General features: G+C 34.1%; 2 protein-coding genes across 23 annotated transcripts in view; one reads left to right on the forward strand and one right to left on the reverse strand.

Annotated features, from left to right (window-relative positions):
* Positions 1–1,145: 1,145 nt before the first annotated feature.
* BCL7-like (chromatin remodeling complex subunit BCL7B-like protein) lies at positions 1,146–3,798 on the reverse strand. The gene is made up of 2 exons (XM_020947948.2): positions 3,102–3,798; positions 1,146–3,038 (listed from the first exon to the last, which is right to left on the reverse strand). Exons 1-2 carry the CDS (start codon positions 3,490–3,492, stop codon positions 2,917–2,919), a joined length of 513 nt encoding a protein of 170 aa, XP_020803607.2. The 5' UTR covers positions 3,493–3,798; the 3' UTR covers positions 1,146–2,916.
* Positions 3,799–4,761: 963 nt separating this feature from the next.
* Zdhhc8 (zinc finger DHHC-type containing 8) overlaps positions 4,762–19,924 on the forward strand; it is a 47,392-nt gene continuing 32,229 nt past the window's right edge. For 8 of the 22 annotated variants that reach the window (XM_020947934.2, XM_020947936.2, XM_020947935.2 and 5 more), the window contains exons 1-2: positions 4,762–4,851; positions 5,975–6,694. In XM_020947934.2, coding sequence (XP_020803593.2) covers positions 6,603–6,694 — 92 coding nt within the window. In that variant the 5' untranslated portion in view covers positions 4,762–4,851; positions 5,975–6,602. Of the gene's footprint in view, positions 5,215–5,974; positions 6,695–19,924 lie in introns of all 22 variants that reach the window. The other 14 variants (XM_086825823.1, XM_086825826.1, XM_086825824.1 and 11 more) reach the window with 5 other exon arrangements.

A 19,924-nucleotide genomic window follows, 5' to 3' on the forward strand; every position in this document is an offset into this window, starting at 1 on the left:
ACCATCATAAAAATATTTTTCTAGATTTAAGAAAATATGCACCACAAAATCAAGACAAGCGCCCTAAACACAATTTTTAAGGGTTCATTTTTATATTTTCCTTAAATTAAGCGGTTTTTTTCTGATTTGGTTCGTTTAGCTTCTTTCTTTATTAATGGGAGAATTGCCGTTATTTTGCAAGTGAATTTTTCGTAAAACCAAAGCGAGGAATTTTATAACCAGTTGAGAATTATACGCACAAGTTTCAGGTTTCCAAAATTGAACAGCAGTGATATTAGCCCGTAAATTAGAAAATAAATTAAACGAAGCCAGATAGAAAACAACAATCCAAGTTTGAGATACATAAAAAAAACCTAAAAAATTGTTTTTAAACCCCTATAAGATAAGAGATACGAGAGATTGCGCGAAAGTGAAAGAGACAGAGCTATTTGCTACTAACCTAAAGCAAATTGCGCAAGATATGCAAGGTCAAAAGCAAAAAAACAAAAACAAGGTATCTTCGGCACACCGAAGTTTGCAAATTCGATCATTAACTTTTTAATAATAATAATAGTAATAATTAATTATTTATACATTATAAATTATATATAAATATTTATGTAAAAAACAACGAAATAATTCATTACAGTCTCCTTTAAATATTATATTTTCAGTTTTACATTCAATGTTCTGCATTTTCTCCTATATCTAACAATGGTTTGTATGGCAGCTATATTATATAGTAGTCTGATTTTTATACAATTAAAACTGAAATTCTAGAATAATATAAAAAAGCTATACCCCAAATTTAATGAAAATATGTTAAAAACTGAAAAAGTTATACGTTTTTTTCAAAAAATTGTTCATTCGTCTGTATGACAGCCATATGATACAGTTATCCGATCCGGTCCTTTCTGATTTATATACGAGTGAGAGTATATATAAGACTAAATGTCAAGTTTCATAAATATATATACAACAAGATAGCTCCAAAATTAAGAGACTAGTTTACTTTAAACGGACAGGTGAGCGGACAGACGGACATGGCTATATCGACTCGGCTGTTGATCAGGAATAAATATACTTCATAGGGTCGAAAATGTCCCCTTCACTTCATTACGAACTTCTGACTAACATTAGATTGCCCTAAAGAACAAAACAAATTGTTTTTTAAATTAGAATCTTTGTTTATTATTATTTTTATTACATATGTATATATTGGGGGAATAATTTTAAAATTTGCAAAAAAAAAAAAACTAATGACATTCACAGAAAATTGCAGTTAAGAACCTTTATTTTTATTATTTATGTATATAAGCTAAGACATGAAGAGGGTTAGGCAAGTGTTTTTATATTTTATAATGTAATAGTGTGTTTTATCATTTATATAGAGAGAGGTTTATATGGCTACTGTTTTTTGGGGCATAAATATGTAAGTTTGCTTTTTCATTCACATTTCCACTTAAATTCCGAAAAGAAAGCATAAATGTACATTTGTATAGCGTTTAAACGTATTTACATTCACTGAATGTGTACAAAATCGAATGGAAACATGAGATAAATATGCGTTTTAGTTAGTTTTGTTACTTCTTATTCATAAGATTAAATTAAATTTATATATGTATATTTATGTAAGTTTTGATCTTAACATTATTTAGATCTACAAGTTGTTTTTATACTGGCGCAGCTCTCCTCTTGATAGCACAGGTTGACAATCATGAAAATAAAATTTAGCAAAACCAAGAACAGGAATATAGTTTTCTATACGTTTTTTATGTACTAAACTCAAATCAGAAAATTTCCAACACGGTTTTCGAGATATTTAACCCAAAATTTTATATAATTACGTTTTTTTGGACACATTTCAAGAGCTGCTTTAACTTCAATAAGGATTTTTTTTTTCAGGACTTTGAAACGATCGATACGGAATTTAAAAATTATGTTCTTGCAATTCAAAATGTATTTAAAAAATTACAAAATCATTGGTCTTCTAGATATCTACTGGATTCGTTATACGAAAGACGTACGACAAATTATTCTTTTTTATATTTTCAGCCATTCAGCGATTTCGGCTGTCTGAAAAGCTAACGTGACTACCGAGTTTTGGGTTTATAAATAAAAGATCCAGTACTTTAAAATAACTAAAGATTATTGCAAGTAAATATATCCAAGTCCTTCTATTTGGTTATGATTGAAAATATAGTCTACCGGCTAGACTTTTTTGGGCCCTTTCCTATCCGGCTAAATATATTGCAGCTTTTTTCAGTTTTTTAATAATTCTGTTGTATAAGAAATCGTTTCGAATCTATATCTACATTTTTCCATATATATTTGCCACTCAAAAATATTAACACAAAATAAAAGTCTAAAAAAAATCAAAATTTAAAAACTGGTTTTCTAAAACAAAAACAGTACTTTACCAATCGATTTCAAAATAAGTATTTAACTATTAAAGTTTCAGCACCTCAAACGTACCAAAAAATAAAACAAACTTTCGGCATTTTTAGGTAAAAATATCTTAAAAAAATATAAACGGAGATTTGTTCATCAAAAACCTTGAAAACAACTTATTCCGGTTCTTGTTTCTAACATATTGTCGGCCTGTGTAGTAAAACTTTTTTTCTCTCTAGAAAATACGAGATCCCTACTACAATGGAAGGGTTCGTTCACAATCGATTCGTCATTTCTTCCTTGTTACAATTGTTGTGCTAATAAATATGTTGTTGTTAATTTGTTAATGCTAAGCTGCAGCGTATTGCTGCTGCTGTGGTCCTAAACTTCTAAGAGTAGGAGAGAATTGCTTAAGTCTTGGGGGGCTGAGGCAGATATACTCTTTGACGTCTCGTCCTTGAATCATGATTTAATTTAAACCTAAAATAACTAGGACCTTAGTTAATTGCTGCTGCTGCTGTAGGCGCTGTGGCTGCGAATGTTTGGCTAGTCGCCCGTTTTCAGACGCTTTACGGGACCGGGATCGCTGCCCTGTGAGTTGGAGTCTTCGGAGAAGGGCATGCTTGATACAAAATCGGCGCCCTGGCTGTCCGAGACGACGGAGAAACCTGTCCAGAAAATAATACACACAAATTAGTATAGGATAGCTGTAGGCCGGAGGGTTTCCTTACAGGTATTGGAGTCCTCGGCGGTCAGTCCTGCATAGCTGGGCGTTATCTGTGGCGGCGTGGGTGTGCCCTTTTGCGAGTTTTCCTTGTCGCTCAGCTTTCCGCCGCTGCCACCACCACCGACGCCTCCACCAACGCCGCCACCGGCATTGCCACCCACCGAACCAGCGGGGGGCGGCGCCACGCCCCCACCGGCACCGCCGGTAAGCTGCTGCAGCTTGGACTTCTTTTCGCTGGCCGAAGAGATGGGCACCCATTTGTAGATCTTCATGGTGGTGTCGCTAATGGTAACCCACTTCTTCTCCCAGTGGCGCACCTTGTCCACCGCCTGCATCACCCGCTTGATGTCATCCTTGGCCCGGCTCCGCGTCTCCGCCCGCACGCTGCGTGACATCTTTTTTTTTCACCTTTCCTTCCTCTCTTTTCCGAAAGTGTTGCCTGCGAAAATTGCGGCGTCTCGCGAAAAGCCGCTTGCTGTCTCTGTCTCTGTCGCTTTTCTCTCGATGTACGTACGCTCTTTGGCGGTGATAAGTTGCACTTATTGTTGTCTACACGTATTTCGATTTCGCTTATTTAGGTTTCTATATTTAAGTCTTATTTATTTAATTTCCTTTTTTTTTAATGCTGTTTTAGTTGCGAATTATCGATTTGAGAACTATCGAATTGAGTATGTATTCGATTAGCAGCGGCAATCTTTGACAAGCGCACGTGTATATCGATAGGTCGTATTTTAGTGTGTTAGCGAACTTTTTGCACCAGCTGTAATCGGTGGTATCGATACAACCATCGTGCCAACAGATAGATTTAGTAAAAAGGCTAAAACGGGCTAAATTGTAAAATAAGTAAAGACTAATTTAAGCAAAATTGGTTATTAAAAAACGATAGACTTCGTTTTACAATGTAAAAAAATTTGCTTTTAGTTTCTACATTATATTTGTCAAATAGTGACCAAACTTTTAACTTTTAAAACAAGGGGGCGTTATGGTGCAAATAATTTAAACAAGGCAGCTAATTTAGACACTTTTCTATTTCTACATCGATGTTATTACGAATGTAATTTTAAAACTATCGATTTTTAAGCCATCCCCAAATTTAATAAATAAATAAATAATTTCTATTGTAAAAAATTTTAGTTGTTTTTTATTTTTCACGTTTTATCTCTTTCTTGATGTCTATAGTTAGCTCTTCTTATTTCTCGACTTTTTTACAACCAACAACGATCCGACACCCGACAGCCAGCGGAGAGAATTCTTTTAAGGAGAGCAGGTCTGTTAATGAAAATTCTACATGTATCTGTCAACGTTTAAAATGTTATCTAGTTTTGTCAAATGGTGAATTACAGCTTCGGGATTCCGAGTGACCTGAAAATAAATACCTGAGATATATTGATATTTAGGTATTTTAATATAACAAACAAAACAAACAAACAAATACGACCGAAACCCGACATCACCCAAGTGAGAGTTTTGTTAACTTACATCCACCCGACAGAATCCGAGAGCGAATTTTACATTTTACATGAGAATTCGACCAAAAAACCGAGAATTCGACCCCATTTATCAGTAAACGTGTAAAACGGCTCTGTAAGCGTGTAGAACATGAATAACAGAGGCAAACTGTTGATACTTTCGGTGTGACCAGCTGCCGTGGGCAGGAAAATCCCCCTCCCGTGCGACGAGCCTCCGGTTTCCCAAGCCGAAAACCGGAGAGCCACACTTTAAAAACAAAATTTTTCAAAGACGGATAATTATGCGTACGCTCCTCGTTTTTTTTATATATTTTTTTTTCGTAACCTACACTCCCCCGCCCAACGCCGAAATTCAAAACCACGCGGAACGCGAAAAGTGCTTTAGCAAATATTGTAGAGTGTAGCGTGGTCTGCGTGTGTGTGATTAAAATCGTTGCCTATTCGCAAGGAAACGAGCAAGAGGGGAATAGCACGGAATTGCAGGCGACGCCGCACAAAAAAGATACAAAAAACAAAAAAAAAAGTTGCAGCAACAACGTGCGAGTGCGTGTGTATTGGTGTTGTACGTAAAAGCCGTTAAAGGAGTGCGACTGAGAGAGGAACAATGTAGAAGCAGGCGAAGGAAGCGACGAAAAGAGAGGCCGCAAGGTGGGGAAAGCGAAAAAACGAAAACCGCTGGAAAACGCACACGAAAACTTGTATTAAAAGTAGGGAAAGTCAACGGCGACGCCTCTGCCACTGCGCCCTCACGCACACACAACTACATGCAGGCGTGCTCGAAAAACACGCGCTCGCGTGTGTGTGAAAATTAACTGCATTTGTACATTTATATTTAAAACAACAAGGTGAAACCGCACGACACGGCGAAAACAACAAATACAAACCGAAGTGGACGAAAAAACCGGAGTCAATTTATTCTTTTTTTTTAAGTATCCGCTGATCTTTCTTAAATTGGCTAACACACACGCTAGCCAACGCACACAGGCGCGTGCTAGAGGTGGACGTTCTTATTTTTGTTGTCTCTTTCGTTCTGTCTTCGATCTCTCGCGCGTGTTTGTGTGTGTGTGTTGTGTATTCCAGCTTGATAACAGCCTAACAACAACAATGGGCGAAAAAGGCAGACAAAGAGGACAAGCGAAAAGTGCAAACAAATTGGAATAAATTTAACGAATTTGAAATAAAGTAAACAAGAAATATCTTATAGAAAGAAAACAACAAAGAACTGAAATATATGTGTGAATACATTTTATTATAAATATTTTTTTTGTGTGTATTGTGAAATTATTTAATCCAAGAATTTTAAAGCTGAAATAAATACGTGTGAATGTGAAGTGTGTTTTTTTTTTATCAAATTAATTATTTTTGCGTTTAATTTTGAATACTAAAAAATAAATTCAAATTTCCACAGCAGCCGCTTCGAGTGCCAGAACTTTAAAAAGTCACAGCTGAATTTTCCGCTGATTTTTCCCGTTTCCCGCGAAGCTGAAAGACGCGCTGCCGGCGTCGCTGACGACGTCGACGTCGTCGATCCCATTTCACGCGTCGCCGCTTCGTCTCGCCGTCTCGCTCACCCCTCCCCGTGTCCCGCTCACTTACGACTCGACGCCCCCATCTCCCCCTCACCCCCATCTCTCTCTCTGAAAACCCCCCCCGCGGCACCCTGTCTTGCAACCGTTTTAAACAACTTAAATAAAAAAAGAAGTTCCAAAGAAATAGATTGAGAAAGAGAGAAAGAGTGGAGCCAACAGTAGTAACGTCATCCAAAAAAAAAAAACGGCAAAACAAAAAAACAACAAAATCGGAGCGACATAACAACATCATAATTCAACAACAACAACCGCAACCGAACGCATTTCATTTCCAACTCCAACACCAACAACAACAACCGAAGAAAACGGTCATCGACATTACAACAACAACAACGTTAACATTGCAACATTAGCAAAAAGAGCAAAACAACAACAAAATAGCAATAACGAAAGACTGCAACAACAAAATAGCGAGAGAAACCAACAACAAAAACAGCAAATAGGAAAATGCCCAAATGCGATGTGAAAACGCGCTACATTCCTGCGACTTTCGCCTGGATTGTGCTGCTTTTAACCACATTTCTCTTCTTCTTTTACCCGTAAGTAGACTTTTCACCACAATTACACCAATACTTGTTATATTCTAGATTTGTAGGATTTTGATCAGTAGGACTCGTTATATTATTAAGGTCTTTAAGGTCTGATTAAAATTGTGAATACATATATGAATTACGGGATGAATATATTCACTAGTACTTTTAAAACAAATTTAATATTATAATCCATTCATATTATAATGTAATATTGCGGATTTATAACTATCAACTTTGAATTACATCATCGTTGGGCACTAAATTTCAAGATAGGAGCCTTTAATTTAGGTAGGTCTGATTATCGCCTGAAAATCGTATTATTATTAATAGAACATTGGGAAATTCTCATATTAATTAAAGATATAAATAATGTCAGAGTTTGGGGGAAAACAAATTTGTCAAATGTCTTTCTTTCCATTAGTCGAAATCTCGAAAATGTCCCATTCAATTAATAAAAGTTGTTCTATTGTTACAAAAAACTAGACCAATCTGTGAGCAGAATTTACTTGTAGTAGTTTCCCTGAGTTCGCTGAAAGTTCATGAATATTGAATGTGCCTGAGGCAATATTTACTGTACCCCATACACACGCTCTCACTTTCCCAGCGGAGTGGAGTGGAGTGGAAGGCATCCTTCGTCTGGAAAAACCGTTTTTCTCGCATTTTCCACCCAACGCCCACTTGGTAGTTTTGTTGCCACTGCCACTTTATTTATTTTGCTCGCATTTTCGTGGATTATAATGCATTATTATTATATGTGGGACAGCGGAGCTCGGTCTTATCCAGTCTTGTCCCCATTATCCACCATATATATCCCCGCCCATTGAATTTTCTTAGTCATCTCGCAGTCGCTGCAGTCTCGCTCTTGGGCATTCAATTTTCTGTTGCTTTGTGGGGTTTTAAATATATATATTTTTGTATCCAATTTTTATTATATCTGAAAATGGTTTTTATGTTTTTTTCGGTTGTAAAAGAGAAGTTTTATTTTGTCAAAAAAAATAGAATAAAATAGATTCAGTCAGCTTTTGTGTCTGATTTTTGGTTTACACCTTGATTAAATTGCAAACTTTTAAACAACCATTGAAATTCTCATGGATTCTTATTAATTCATTTACAAATTTGCATTATAATTAAATGGCTCTTCTTTACCTAATTAAATTTTCTGTAATTTAAAAGGTTTGTTTCCCTGTTAATTAAATTTTTGCTTGTATTCGCATTAATGCTAAATTATTCATTCATTTTAAATTGAGTTATTTCGCTGACAAACTCGAAAAACCATTCATTCATCATGATATTCTGTCTTCGTGTAAACACTTTTTTTTTGTTTTTTGGCAGGAGAAGGCCAAGGGAGCAACAAATTTGCATAGCATGTGCACAATTAGCACATGAAACGAAACCAAAAATGGCAATTAAGCAGTCATTTCCAAGAGGGGGGAGGGGAGGAGAAGCTCTCAACTCAACCCATTTTCAGTGCCTTTACCGCACAATTTTCCCTCTCGTTTTTCCTCCAGTTTTGCCTGCATTTAATGACGAATTTTTGTGGTCAATTGCAGTTGCAATCATTCTGTTTGGCATTTGCTCGTTTTTCATCAATTGCAAAACAATTTTTCAAGCTTTATGTGAATCACTTTTTACCTACACCTTTGTCTCTGCTTTCTGCTTAAATTCCTGTCATAGTTTTCTACACACAGCGAAAGGTATTGCTTTTATTTATTTGAATTTAAGATGCTTTTCGGACTTGGCTGTTGCACAAATTAATACAAGTTTCCATAACTTGTTTATGATTATTTTTAGTATTTTTAAGAAAAGGATATAGATTCCTTTTTTGTCAGTGTCCTTTTTTTGTGATACCTTTTTTTTCGGGTGTTTTTCCTTTGTCATGACTATCTCTCTATGCTGGAGCTGCTTGCCTTTTTCTTTGTGCTTTTGGCGTTGTGAGTAATTGACAAACAAGAGGCGGGCAGGCGGGCCACGCCTATTGCCACCCCACTCATCCCCCCTGCGACCCCCCTGTGCCCCCACCCCCTTGCTTTTCAATTTCTCTGCCTCTGACTCTTGCGGCGACACTTGAGTTTTGCACTTTGTTTGCCTTCCTTGTTGCCTAGTTTGGGAATTTGTTTATTTAATTATGCTTTCTGTTTGGTGCTCCTGCTTCTCCTTTTTCCAGGCATTCCTTACACTCCTCCCCCTCCCCCCTCCCCACTCCCCCCCTTTTCTTCTTGGCCTCAGAAGTTTGGGGTATTATGTATCGCCTAGGTTTAAAAGGAAATTCAGCTTATGGCGGCTATAATGCACTTAGAGAAATTTAAAGAAATTTAATTAAATTGAATTTAAATGAATTAGAAAACTTTTTAATTGTTTTCTTTAGTATTTAAGGATTTATTTATATTATTTATTTATAATTTAATAATAATTATGATGTTAAAACAATAAAGGTATACTAAGGAATAGAAGCTGAAGTTAATATCTCCTTGCAGTTTGACATTGAATTATTAATCGATATATCGATATTTATCGATCATAACTAAGCTTAAATTCGCTTTCTTTGAATCGTTATTTATCGATATTTGTTATAAATAATTTTTTTCGATAAATCAAAGTTTATAAAACTCAAAACTAAGCCAAAAAAGGATTCTTTTTATTTATAAAAGTTTTTCAATGTTAGTTAAAATTTAAGAAAAAATAAATTATAATAAATTTCTAACAATTTTAACGATGTAACCCCTTTTAAAATATTGTAAAAATTGGTAAAAATGTTTTTCTGCTTAAAATGGCTAGATTGAGTCGCCTATTGATGCTGATAAACAATTATATATGATTTATAACTGCGTTACAGGCTTCTGATTACAATTTTAATACCCTGAAATCGTATAAAATACCCAGAAAATAATCCCTAACTAGTTTCCCCAGTGGACTCTTGCCTAGTTTCCGCGCTTTGTTTGATTATTAAACGACGACGTCACCTGATATGAAAGGGTGTGGTGTAATTGTGGTGTTGTAGAAAATTTCGGATAAGGAGGTTCGGGTCGGTTTAGCAAAAGTCCATTTACGACATACATATTTCATTATGGCTTTTCCCCTCTATATAACGCTCGCTTTGCTCTCAATGTTTTATTTTTCCTCTCAATGCCACAGGTTGCCTTTGTTACTATCACCGCAAAAAATAAAATTAAATTAAAAAGCGAAAAAAACACACACAAAACTACGCTTGACAAAACAAACCGAATCGGGGAATATACAAAAAAAAAAAAAAGGAAAAGTAAATTAAGTAAAACATGGCAGGGCAAACCGACGACACTGTTGCTGAACAACAAAAATAGCAACGGCCGCGCACACAGCAACAACAACAACGATAAAAACATCGGCAACAAACTGCGTCACAACAACAGCTTGGACAATAGATTTAGCCACCACCCACGTAAAGGCCTCCCCTTCCCCCAAAGGTCCCCAAATGCCCCATGCCACCAATCCCACCCCTCATTGAAATTCTAGAAGCCGCGCCACTCAGAGTGATGATTTTCTTTTTTTTTGTTTGGTTTTTTTGTTGCCTTTAGTTGTCTTTTGCCTTCGTCGTTAAGTTTTCAAAGTCACTGTACTTCCTATATCATCATTCCAAATAACAAGACACGTTTTAAGCCAGAAACAATACAAACAAAAAAAATTGAAAAGATACAAGTCCTTCTTCTCACCTGGAACAATAGGATTTCCACTCAAGGAAATGGGATTATGGGAATTAGGAGTTGCATTTTATTATATTTTCTTGTATGATAGGATAGAACTTTATTCGAGCCAAACTTATTTTAAAGAATTAATATAGTTTAAATGTACTTTTTTGTCATTTAAAAGATACACATTTTGTTATTAATATATTTCTTACTCATTAGACAGAAAACAATCAAACTGTACATCAAAATATACAGGAAAAATCCATATAAACTTGCAAATATTGTATATAATTATTTCATTAAACCAACCAAGAATTTTATTATGCTTAAATGTAATATAAATGGGAGAAATAAGCGAATTTTACTTAAGGAAATAGGATTATGGGAATTAGGACTTGCATTATATAATATTTCCTTGTATAATAAGCTGGAGCCTTATCTCAAAGAATTTATTATAAATATATTTTAGATATATTTTTCTGTGGTTTTATGTGTACACATTTTGTTATTAATATATTTCTTATACTTCAGACATAATTCAATTAAAATGTATCCCAAAATATCCATGGAAATTCCATATAAACATGGAAATATTGTATACAATTATTTTATTAAACCAACCAAGCATTTTATAGAATAGAAATTCAAGAAAAATTTGCAAAGATATAAGTCCCCACCTGGAAACAATAGAATTTCACTCAACAAAAATTGGATTATGGAAGTTATGGAGTTACATTCCACCCAAACTTATTTAAAAGAATTTATTATAAATAATTTTTTTTCGGCATATTTTTCTGTGGTTTTCTAGATACAGATTTTGTAATTATTATATTTCTTATTCTTTAGACAAAAAAGCAATCAAAAAATCCATTTAAACTTGGAAATATTTAATATTCATTTCATTAAACCAACCAAGAATTTTGCATTATATAAAACAATGTAATAGAAATTCAAGAAACTCCTGAAACCCTTTTTTATTATGTCTTTTGACTTTTAAAAAACCTACCCTACAATTTTCTCGCCAATTCTAAAAGCTAAACGATGAAAAGGAAGCGACACATTTAGCGGAAAATGAAGGAAAATGGGTTGAAAAAAATGTATAGACCTGGTGGAGGGGGAGTTTGCCAAGTGAAAGTGACTTTAATTACGAAATTTTCAAGTAATTTAATTTCCGTTTTGTTGCTCTGACAACTTTCATCAAAAGAAAATTGCAAGGGGGGAAAGGGCTGAGCTCCTCGGTTTAGTCTTTCGCAGAATATTTTGATTTAAATAAAAAAATATGGCAAAAGAATCGTTAGAAATCAAGGGAAGGAGGTTAAGACAGTTGGTTAAGTAAAGGTAAAGGTAACCGCTTTGGGTCAGCAGAGCTTATCTGGTCTTTCATAGAAAGAAAGAAAAATCCCCGCCGCTACTCGACCCAATTAAATGTTGTTGGTAATTTGTGTTAAAAGCATTTCAAGGATTACACTTTATATTATTTTTTTTGCCCCAGCTACAAGTTTGTTAACTTATGTAGCTCTGTGCGCACATTTTCCTCAGCGAGGTCCCAGCGGTTGTCTGGGTTTGATTTTCCTCTCATTCATTTTACTTATTGCTTATTACTGTCATTTACACTGAAAAAGAAAGCGGCGAAAGCTAAAAGATATTGCAGAGAAAAGAAGTACAAGTAATATAATTATTATAAGGGAAAGGCAACAAAAAAACCTATGGAAAATATCTGTATATATAATATTACTAAAATTACTTCTCTACTTATTTCTGTACTTGTTTTTGTACTTGTACAAGTACAGAAACTTGTTTCTGTACTTATTTCTGTAATTTTTTCTATACTTTATTTTGTCCAGTGTCTTCTGGACATTTTCCTGTGTATTGTGCCTCTAATTTTTCTCCTCGAATCCACTTGAGATATTTATTTGCTGTGTTTTTGTTTTGTGGCAACCCCCCCGGTGGGGATCCTCGACTTGTGCGTTGAAATACTTGGACTTACACCACACACCCACACCCAGCTCCCAAGGTCTTTACTCTAATCCCAGCCCCAACCCCCTTTTTCTTCCATCGTATATGTCTTCTTTTTGTTTTTGTGTATTTGTTCACTAATTATAATAAACAAAGTTTTTCTTTTCGCTTGCAATTAGGCGGCACTTGTGTTGGGAGACAGTGGAGGGTACACAGTGGGGAAAAATGCTATAGAAATCGTATAATTTATATATATATTTAATACATACTGTTTTGTTAATACAATATTATTAAAATTAAGGTCAATAAATGGGTGTTTTTTAAATGAATCATATATTTTTTAGGACTTTTATAAGAATTAATTTCTATATTAATCCCAAGAACCATTTGCAATTTTCCACAGTGGCTTTTCCCTCTTGAAATTCCTGCTCGGGGAGGGGTGGGGGGTTAGGTGGGGTTATTTGTGACAGCAGGTGGTTCAAAGCAATTTTCCCCGCCACTTTATTGGATCGTTTAATTTTATGTTAATCATGTTCCCTCGAACAAAAACAATTTTGCTGTAGCAAAAGCAAAAGCAAAAGGCACGTGTGTGTGTGTGTGTGCGTTTCAGGTCGTGACCTGCCACGCCCACTACAGGTGGGTGGTGGGAGTGGTTGCGTCTTGTAACACACTGAACGCCCACACGGCCTTGGGTTCTTTAGTTTTAAATTTTGGTTTTTGGTTATGATTTTCCTTACCGCATATTTGATGGCTTTTCAACATTTTCTAATTGAATTGCATTTTGTGGCTGCCACGCGATATATAAATTATACATAAATACCAACATGATTGCAGCTGTGCAGCTGTGCACCTGAGCAACACCCACATGCACCTGAATGTAACTATATATACATATATATGTTTATGTAATAACACGCATGTTAAGGCTGCACTTGAAGAAATATGAATAGCTTTGTTTAAGTGCAGATTTAAGCATTTTAAAGTGCTGCTGCTTTAGTTAAAGCTTATAAAAGTTCTAATATATGATTTTAGAACATAAATGTAACAGATAACTCCAGAATTTTCGCTCAGTGCATGTTTATATACCTACATAATATAGATTGCCGGCAGTGTAACCTTCGAAGCTGCCCACAAGCGATGGCAACGATAAATGTTATAAATACCCCCGGTCCCGGTCCCGTTTAATGCCAATGACATATTTGATCACCTTGATGTGTTTCCAAACACACACATTTCATTTACGCAATATGTATATATATATATATACACATATGTTCCATGTTTATAATCACTTTGTGGGTGTACCTTTGACATATAATCTGTCAGAACGTAATGCACTTATCAGTCAGTTGCTCTTAGGTTTTGAATTTAATCCCGAATGTTTGAACTTTACTTTTGTATAAATATAATTGCACAATTAAACTTTAAAACAAATACTTTGTTAAGACTGTTAATTTAATTTAAGTAAAGAGGCTTTTATTTTTTAAAGTTTAGTAAATGGTTTCTTGTCATATTTGTAGACAAACTAAGTTTCAATTTTAGTTGTACATTAATAGGCTTTATGAGACAGCTAAATATAATTAGAAACTTCTAACTGATACTGTGGTTTTTCATTTCAATATTTATACATATAAAAATGAGGATTAAAAAGAAAGGAAGCTAACTTATATATAGTCCACCGATTCGCCATGCTCCGATTTATATTCTAGTAAAATTATATAGAAGAATAACTACATAGTTTCATTCAAATAGCTTTGCTCCAAAACAAATCTCGCACTTGCGACATATGATTCCCAACTGGTTCTAACATCCCCGGAACGAAGTGTCTTCTGCCAGCCAAGTCTCGGAAATGTGTTGTTGAAAAAGTTGCAAGTCATTGTTTATTAGTGTTCAAAGTTAGCAACTGATCAAACATACATACTTACTGGTCATAGATAATTACTGTTCATTGATACTTACTTATTATAGATACTTACTGTTCAGAGTTAATTACTGGTCATAGATACTTACGGCTCAGAGTTACTTGCTCATATGTGTGCATATGATTCCCAACTGGTTCTAACATCCCCGGAACGAAGTGACTTATAACAGCCTCGTCGCAGATATGTGTTGTGTTACAAAAATTGCAAGTCATTGTTTATTAGTGTTCAAAGTTAGTAACTGATCATACATACATACTGATTAAAGTTAACTACTGGTCATAGATACTTACTGATCATAGTTAATTTCTGCTCATAGTTAATTAATGTTAATTGATACTTACTGATCATAGTTAATTATTGATCATAGGATTATAAATCGTCCGATTATTCCTATGTCAGCTATATATATCTATATATAGTCCACTGATTTGCCATGCTCCGACTTATATAATAGTAAAATTATATAAAAGAATAACTCCATAGTTTCATTCTGATAGATTGATCTTAAATTTGTTCCAAAACAAATCTCGCACTTGCGACATATGATTCCCAACTGGTTCTAACATCCCCGGAACGAAGTGTCTTCTGCCAGCCAAGTCTCGGAAGTGTGTTGTGTTACAAAAGTTGCAAGTCATTGTTTATTAGTGTTTAAAATTAGTAACTGATCATACATACTTAGTGGAAATAGATACTTACTGATCTTAGTTACTTACTGATCATAGTTACTTAATGCTTATTGATACTTACTGATCAGAGTTACTTACTGGTCATAGTTTCTTAGTGTTAAGAGTTACTTACTAGTCATAGATACTTACTGCTCAGAGTTACTTACGCATACATATGTGCGCATATGATTCCCAACTAGTTCTAACATCCCCGGAACGAAGTGACTGCTGCCAGCCACGTCTCAGAAATGTGTTATGTTAAAAAAGTTGCAAGTCATTGTTTATTAGTGTTCAAAGTTAGTAACAGATCTTCGTTACATACTGGTCATAGTTTCTTACTGATCATATTTACTTACTGGTCATAGTTATTTACTTGTAATAGAAACTTCCTGTTCTGAGGTACTTAGTAATCATAGTTATTTACTGATTATACATATTTACTGATCATAGTTATCATCTTTCTGATCATATTTACTTACTGATCATTGTTAATTAGTGTTCATGGATATTTACGGTTTAGAGTTATTTTATTGTCATTGATACTTACTGATCAAAGTTACTTAATAATCATTGATATTGATCACAGATACTTACTGATCATAGTTACTTACTGCTCATAGTTAGCGACTAATTGGATGACTCCTTCACTGCGTTTTAAACTTCTGACTGATATTATAATACCCTGCAAGGGTATAAAAATACCTGAATTTATTTATTTTCTTTTTAATGAAACTCCAACCTTTTCGCTACTATGAATAAACCATAACAAGCTCGAATAATAGCCACTGAAATTTGATAAAAATAATAATGACAAATAAAAGTCGAGTCTACTCGAGAGTGAGTTCCTGGAAATATTTCTCACACATGACTGGATTTATTTTCATTTTTTTTAGTACTCTGTCAAATCGCTCTACCCTCAGCCCGTGTCTCTAGTTACTTTTTTTTATCATCATCACTTTTTTTGTTGTATATTTTTCGTATATTTTTTTGTCTGTCCCAACTTGTTAATGAAAATAAATTTCTGACGCCGTCGTCGCTCTGATAAATAATAATAATAACAAAAAGCATGTGCAGTTGTTGCTGCAGCCGCTGTTTTGCTGCCGCCGCCCGTTGATAATATCCGCCGGCCATTGCCATAAAAAGCAATGTGCAAAAAAAAACAAGAACAAACAAAAAAGAATAAAAAAAAAACACACACAGCAGCCCGTCCAGCCGTGGCAAGAAAAATAATATAAGGGGGGGCGAAAAAAGCAAAACTAAGCAAAAACAAATGTCAAAAGCAGGCGGCGGAATAAAAAAGGCGTCGAAGAAGAACAAGAAGGAGAAGGAGAAGCTGCTGAGCTAGAAACGGAAGCAAGGGAGGAGGCGAGGTTAGCCGGGCCATTGCCACGCCTCTTTAAGCCACCCACAGCCCACAACCCGCATCACCATTCCTATTTCCTGTTTTCTGTCTTTTTCTTTTTGTTGGGCTGCCTGCAAACTATGGTCACACTGAAGAATAAACAAGGACTTTGCATACAGATATAGTTTACAGTCATTAAAGTAAATGTAAAAGTACCTGAAAATAATTAAATTCTAAATAAATGTAATGGGGAAAAATGTAGTATAATTATAACACAGCTTTAATAACATATTTCTTGAAGGACTAAAGTTTAATAGGATTTAAACATGGTTACAGTGTATTTTTGTGGGTATCATTTGAATGTGGCTTCAAATATTTGCTGTCGTTGCTTTTTATGCCAGCAGTTTTTATTTTATATTAGGCATATACCATTCTAACCGAAAAAGTATTAACTTTAACCTTAGGTAAACATGTAAAAAGAAATTTTCAAAGATATTAAAACTGGAATAAGATTTATTAAGTCTTCAAAAATATCGATATATCGATTATGTATTAATATTCAAAGCAAAAGTCTGTATACAAATTGATATTTTTACATTGCGATAACTTTTTCTGCAAATTTTTGATAGTATTGATATTTTATTGTTAGGTGCGATTATTTTTGATACTTGAAGTTTTTATATATGAAAGTTAACAATATTTTGTTGAATTTAACAACAATATTAACAATATTTTGTTAAATTTATTAAGGGATTTAAAAACAGTTTTGTATTAAAAGTCAAGGATGTATAGGTAATCAAATCAAAAGTCGATATACAATATGATATTTTAACAATGTTATACAATTTTTCTGCTAGTTTTTTATAGTATTCGTATTTTATTGCTCGATGCAATAATATTTGATATTTAATGTTTTAACAAATCAAAGGTTACAATATTGAAAAATATTGAAATTGATTTTTTAACAGTGCGGTAACATATTTCTGATAGTTTTCGAGGGTATTGCAATTTTATTTCGATAATATTCCATATTTAAAGTTTTAATAAACCAAAGCTTATAATATTTACGACCATTGAAATTGATATTTTAACAGTGCGATAAAATATTTCTTATAATTTTCGATAATATTTGTATTTCTTTGCTAGATGCGATAACTTTCGATATATATGGGTAGGATAAATCAATGTTTTCGATAGTTGCGATATGATATTATATGATATATCATATCATATCGATATATGCAAGAACAGCTGTCTTTCTCTCAGTGAATTTTAAACTGCTTGAGACAAATAGGTGCATCATATCTCTATCTGTTCTACCCTCCATCTCGCTCCCTCTCTCTCTTTCTCCCTTTCTCCGTCATTTGCTGGAATTTTCTTCTTCGGGTAAATCGATAAAATTCAATTGCCAACTGGCACCCAACTTACCTATACATTCACCCTGAAAACCACTTGGGCACTCATAGTGGCAGTGCACTCTCCTTACCGAGAACTTATAATAAATAAAAACAATTAATAGGCTTTAAACAGGTACAAAATGTTATATATTTTTATAGCATTAAATAAATATTATAATATTGGATGATTAATTACATAAAATATACTTATACTCAGATTATTCTTGGCTTGCTGTCGCTCTTTGGTATGTGCGCTGTACTTTTGGATTCTTAACGATTACTCATTTGCAATTATGCTTGCTCTTAACCCTTTGTTGTCCCAATGTCAATGACGTTAACCGTTTTAAACTGCTTTTCCACCCATCCTCCGCCACCTCTTTTGCTGCTTTTCACCATGATTTATTCCGATGTTCGTGAACTCTGTGTATATATATGTATATATGTATATAAATATATATATATTTCCCATTAAGTTCGATTTATTTTTCCTCATGGCCAGTAGCAGAGACAGGTAGAGTCGACAAAAAAAACGAGCGTTAATTTATTATCACTTGACTGTTTATTGAGTGGATTAAGTGGCAATCATGCTGACAGTATACACACATATATCCCATATATATATTTCTTGTTTTCCTCTTTTTCGGAATTGTTTTCCATGGAATTAACTTCCTGTTGAATGTCTATTCTTTACCAATTTTCATTATCTATTTATTTTTCATTCACTGTGAGAGACGACATTCTATTGTCATATTAAAAATATTAATTAAAATTTCTAATTAGGCAAATAAAGTGAAGAGTTTCACGCAAAGTTTAAGAAACTTTTTTCAAAGGGAAGAGAGAGAGGGGAAAACGTATATTTTTAGTTGGGAAACATATACAACAGACGTGCACTCAAATATATTACGCATACGCCCTAGAGGCCATTCATCCAAATTTAATTTCATACTCGGGCCTGTCATAAATACACACACACACACACTCAAAATGCGAAAAATACAAATAAAAAATAAAAGATATACTAAAAATGTTGAGTCAAAAAGCAGAATAAGAAGTCAATTTGCCATTTAAAGAAAGCAAAAATACAAAAAATAAAAAATGTTGAATATGGCTGGAATTCGCTTATATAAGCGGAATATTTAATTTCATTCACGTGAATCTCATTAACTGAAAGGGAGACGGATTTCCTTTGATATTTTTGGTTTTGTTTTTTTTTTTCTTTATCAATGAATCGAAATTTACATTTTAAATTAAGGTCCAAGATGATTGTAGATTGCTCTTTATTTGTGATACAAATTGGTGAAAATTCGTGATGTGTTTTTTGATTCAACAATGCTTAGTTTTAAAAGCAGAACTTTTAAAGATTAATTCTTTTTATTTTCTTTTCTATTGTTTTTAATTAATTAATTTCATTGCCTAATTTGGCAAGAAAACCAATTTAAAGATTTCAAATTTCTTTATTTTCTGTGTGTACATCTCAAAAGTTGATTTTGTAACAAGCACGCATACGCACAAAAGCATTTTGAAAAATAAACAAAAGTTGAAAAGTTGAAAAACAAAAAAAAAAAAATGCTCTGGAAAAAAAAAAAAAAACAAAAAAAAAAATGGGGTTAGCAGCCAGCCTAAAGATGGAGAAGATTTTCTAATGATAGTTCCAAAATCATATATACCCCGAAATATATACAAAAAATGTTTTATAGATTTATGTATATGTGTGGGGTCAAAATCTATAAGTTGCTTGACCTTGCAACCTCTGATTTTTTTTCGATTTTTTTCTGTCCTTTTTTTTTTTGTTGTCTCTTAGTTACATACATTTTTTGACAGGGCGCATGACACATTAAAGGACTTTGCCATAGACAGCTATTAAAAAAAAAGGAAAGGAGCACAAAAATGGCAGATGGAGATGACTCTGAGTCCTCTTTACTTTGCCTGATTATCCTGCTTCCTGGTAACTGAAAAGCAGCTTACTCATTCCTCTTGGAAAACCTTAACAGATTTTCTTTTTTCGGGCGCAGAAAACTTGCGTTGGTCCAACTTCTTATTACATTTTATCTTTGCAAACGTGTGTGTGTGTTTTTCTTTTGGTTTTTGGAGGCGGGGTTTCCTCATACAGAATTTTCCCACCTCTCCCCCTTCGAAGATTGCCCAATAATTGCGTATGGCAGCCGGCAAAGCTTCTAAAAAAAGCAATCGGAAAAACTGGCAGCCAAGAACTGGCACATTTTTATTTTTACCTGTGGATAAATGATGTCCGTTTTGGCTTAAAACCAAAGGGAGAAACCATAGAATTCAAGC

This window comes from Drosophila serrata, unplaced genomic scaffold (genome assembly GCF_035046125.1).
Source record: "Drosophila serrata isolate PLE 108 unplaced genomic scaffold, ASM3504612v1 contig_115, whole genome shotgun sequence".
Taxonomy (NCBI): Eukaryota; Metazoa; Arthropoda; class Insecta; order Diptera; family Drosophilidae; genus Drosophila; species Drosophila serrata.

Excerpts from the sequence above, each read along its gene's own strand:
- BCL7-like (XM_020947948.2), bottom strand. The coding sequence starts at position 3,492 with ATGTCACGCAGCGTGCGGGCGGAGACGCGGAGCCGGGCCAAGGATGAC. Across the intron at positions 3,039-3,101 it reads CGCCGAGGACTCCAATACCT|GTTTCTCCGTCGTCTCGGAC; the intron begins GTAAGGAAACCC and ends TTTTCTGGACAG.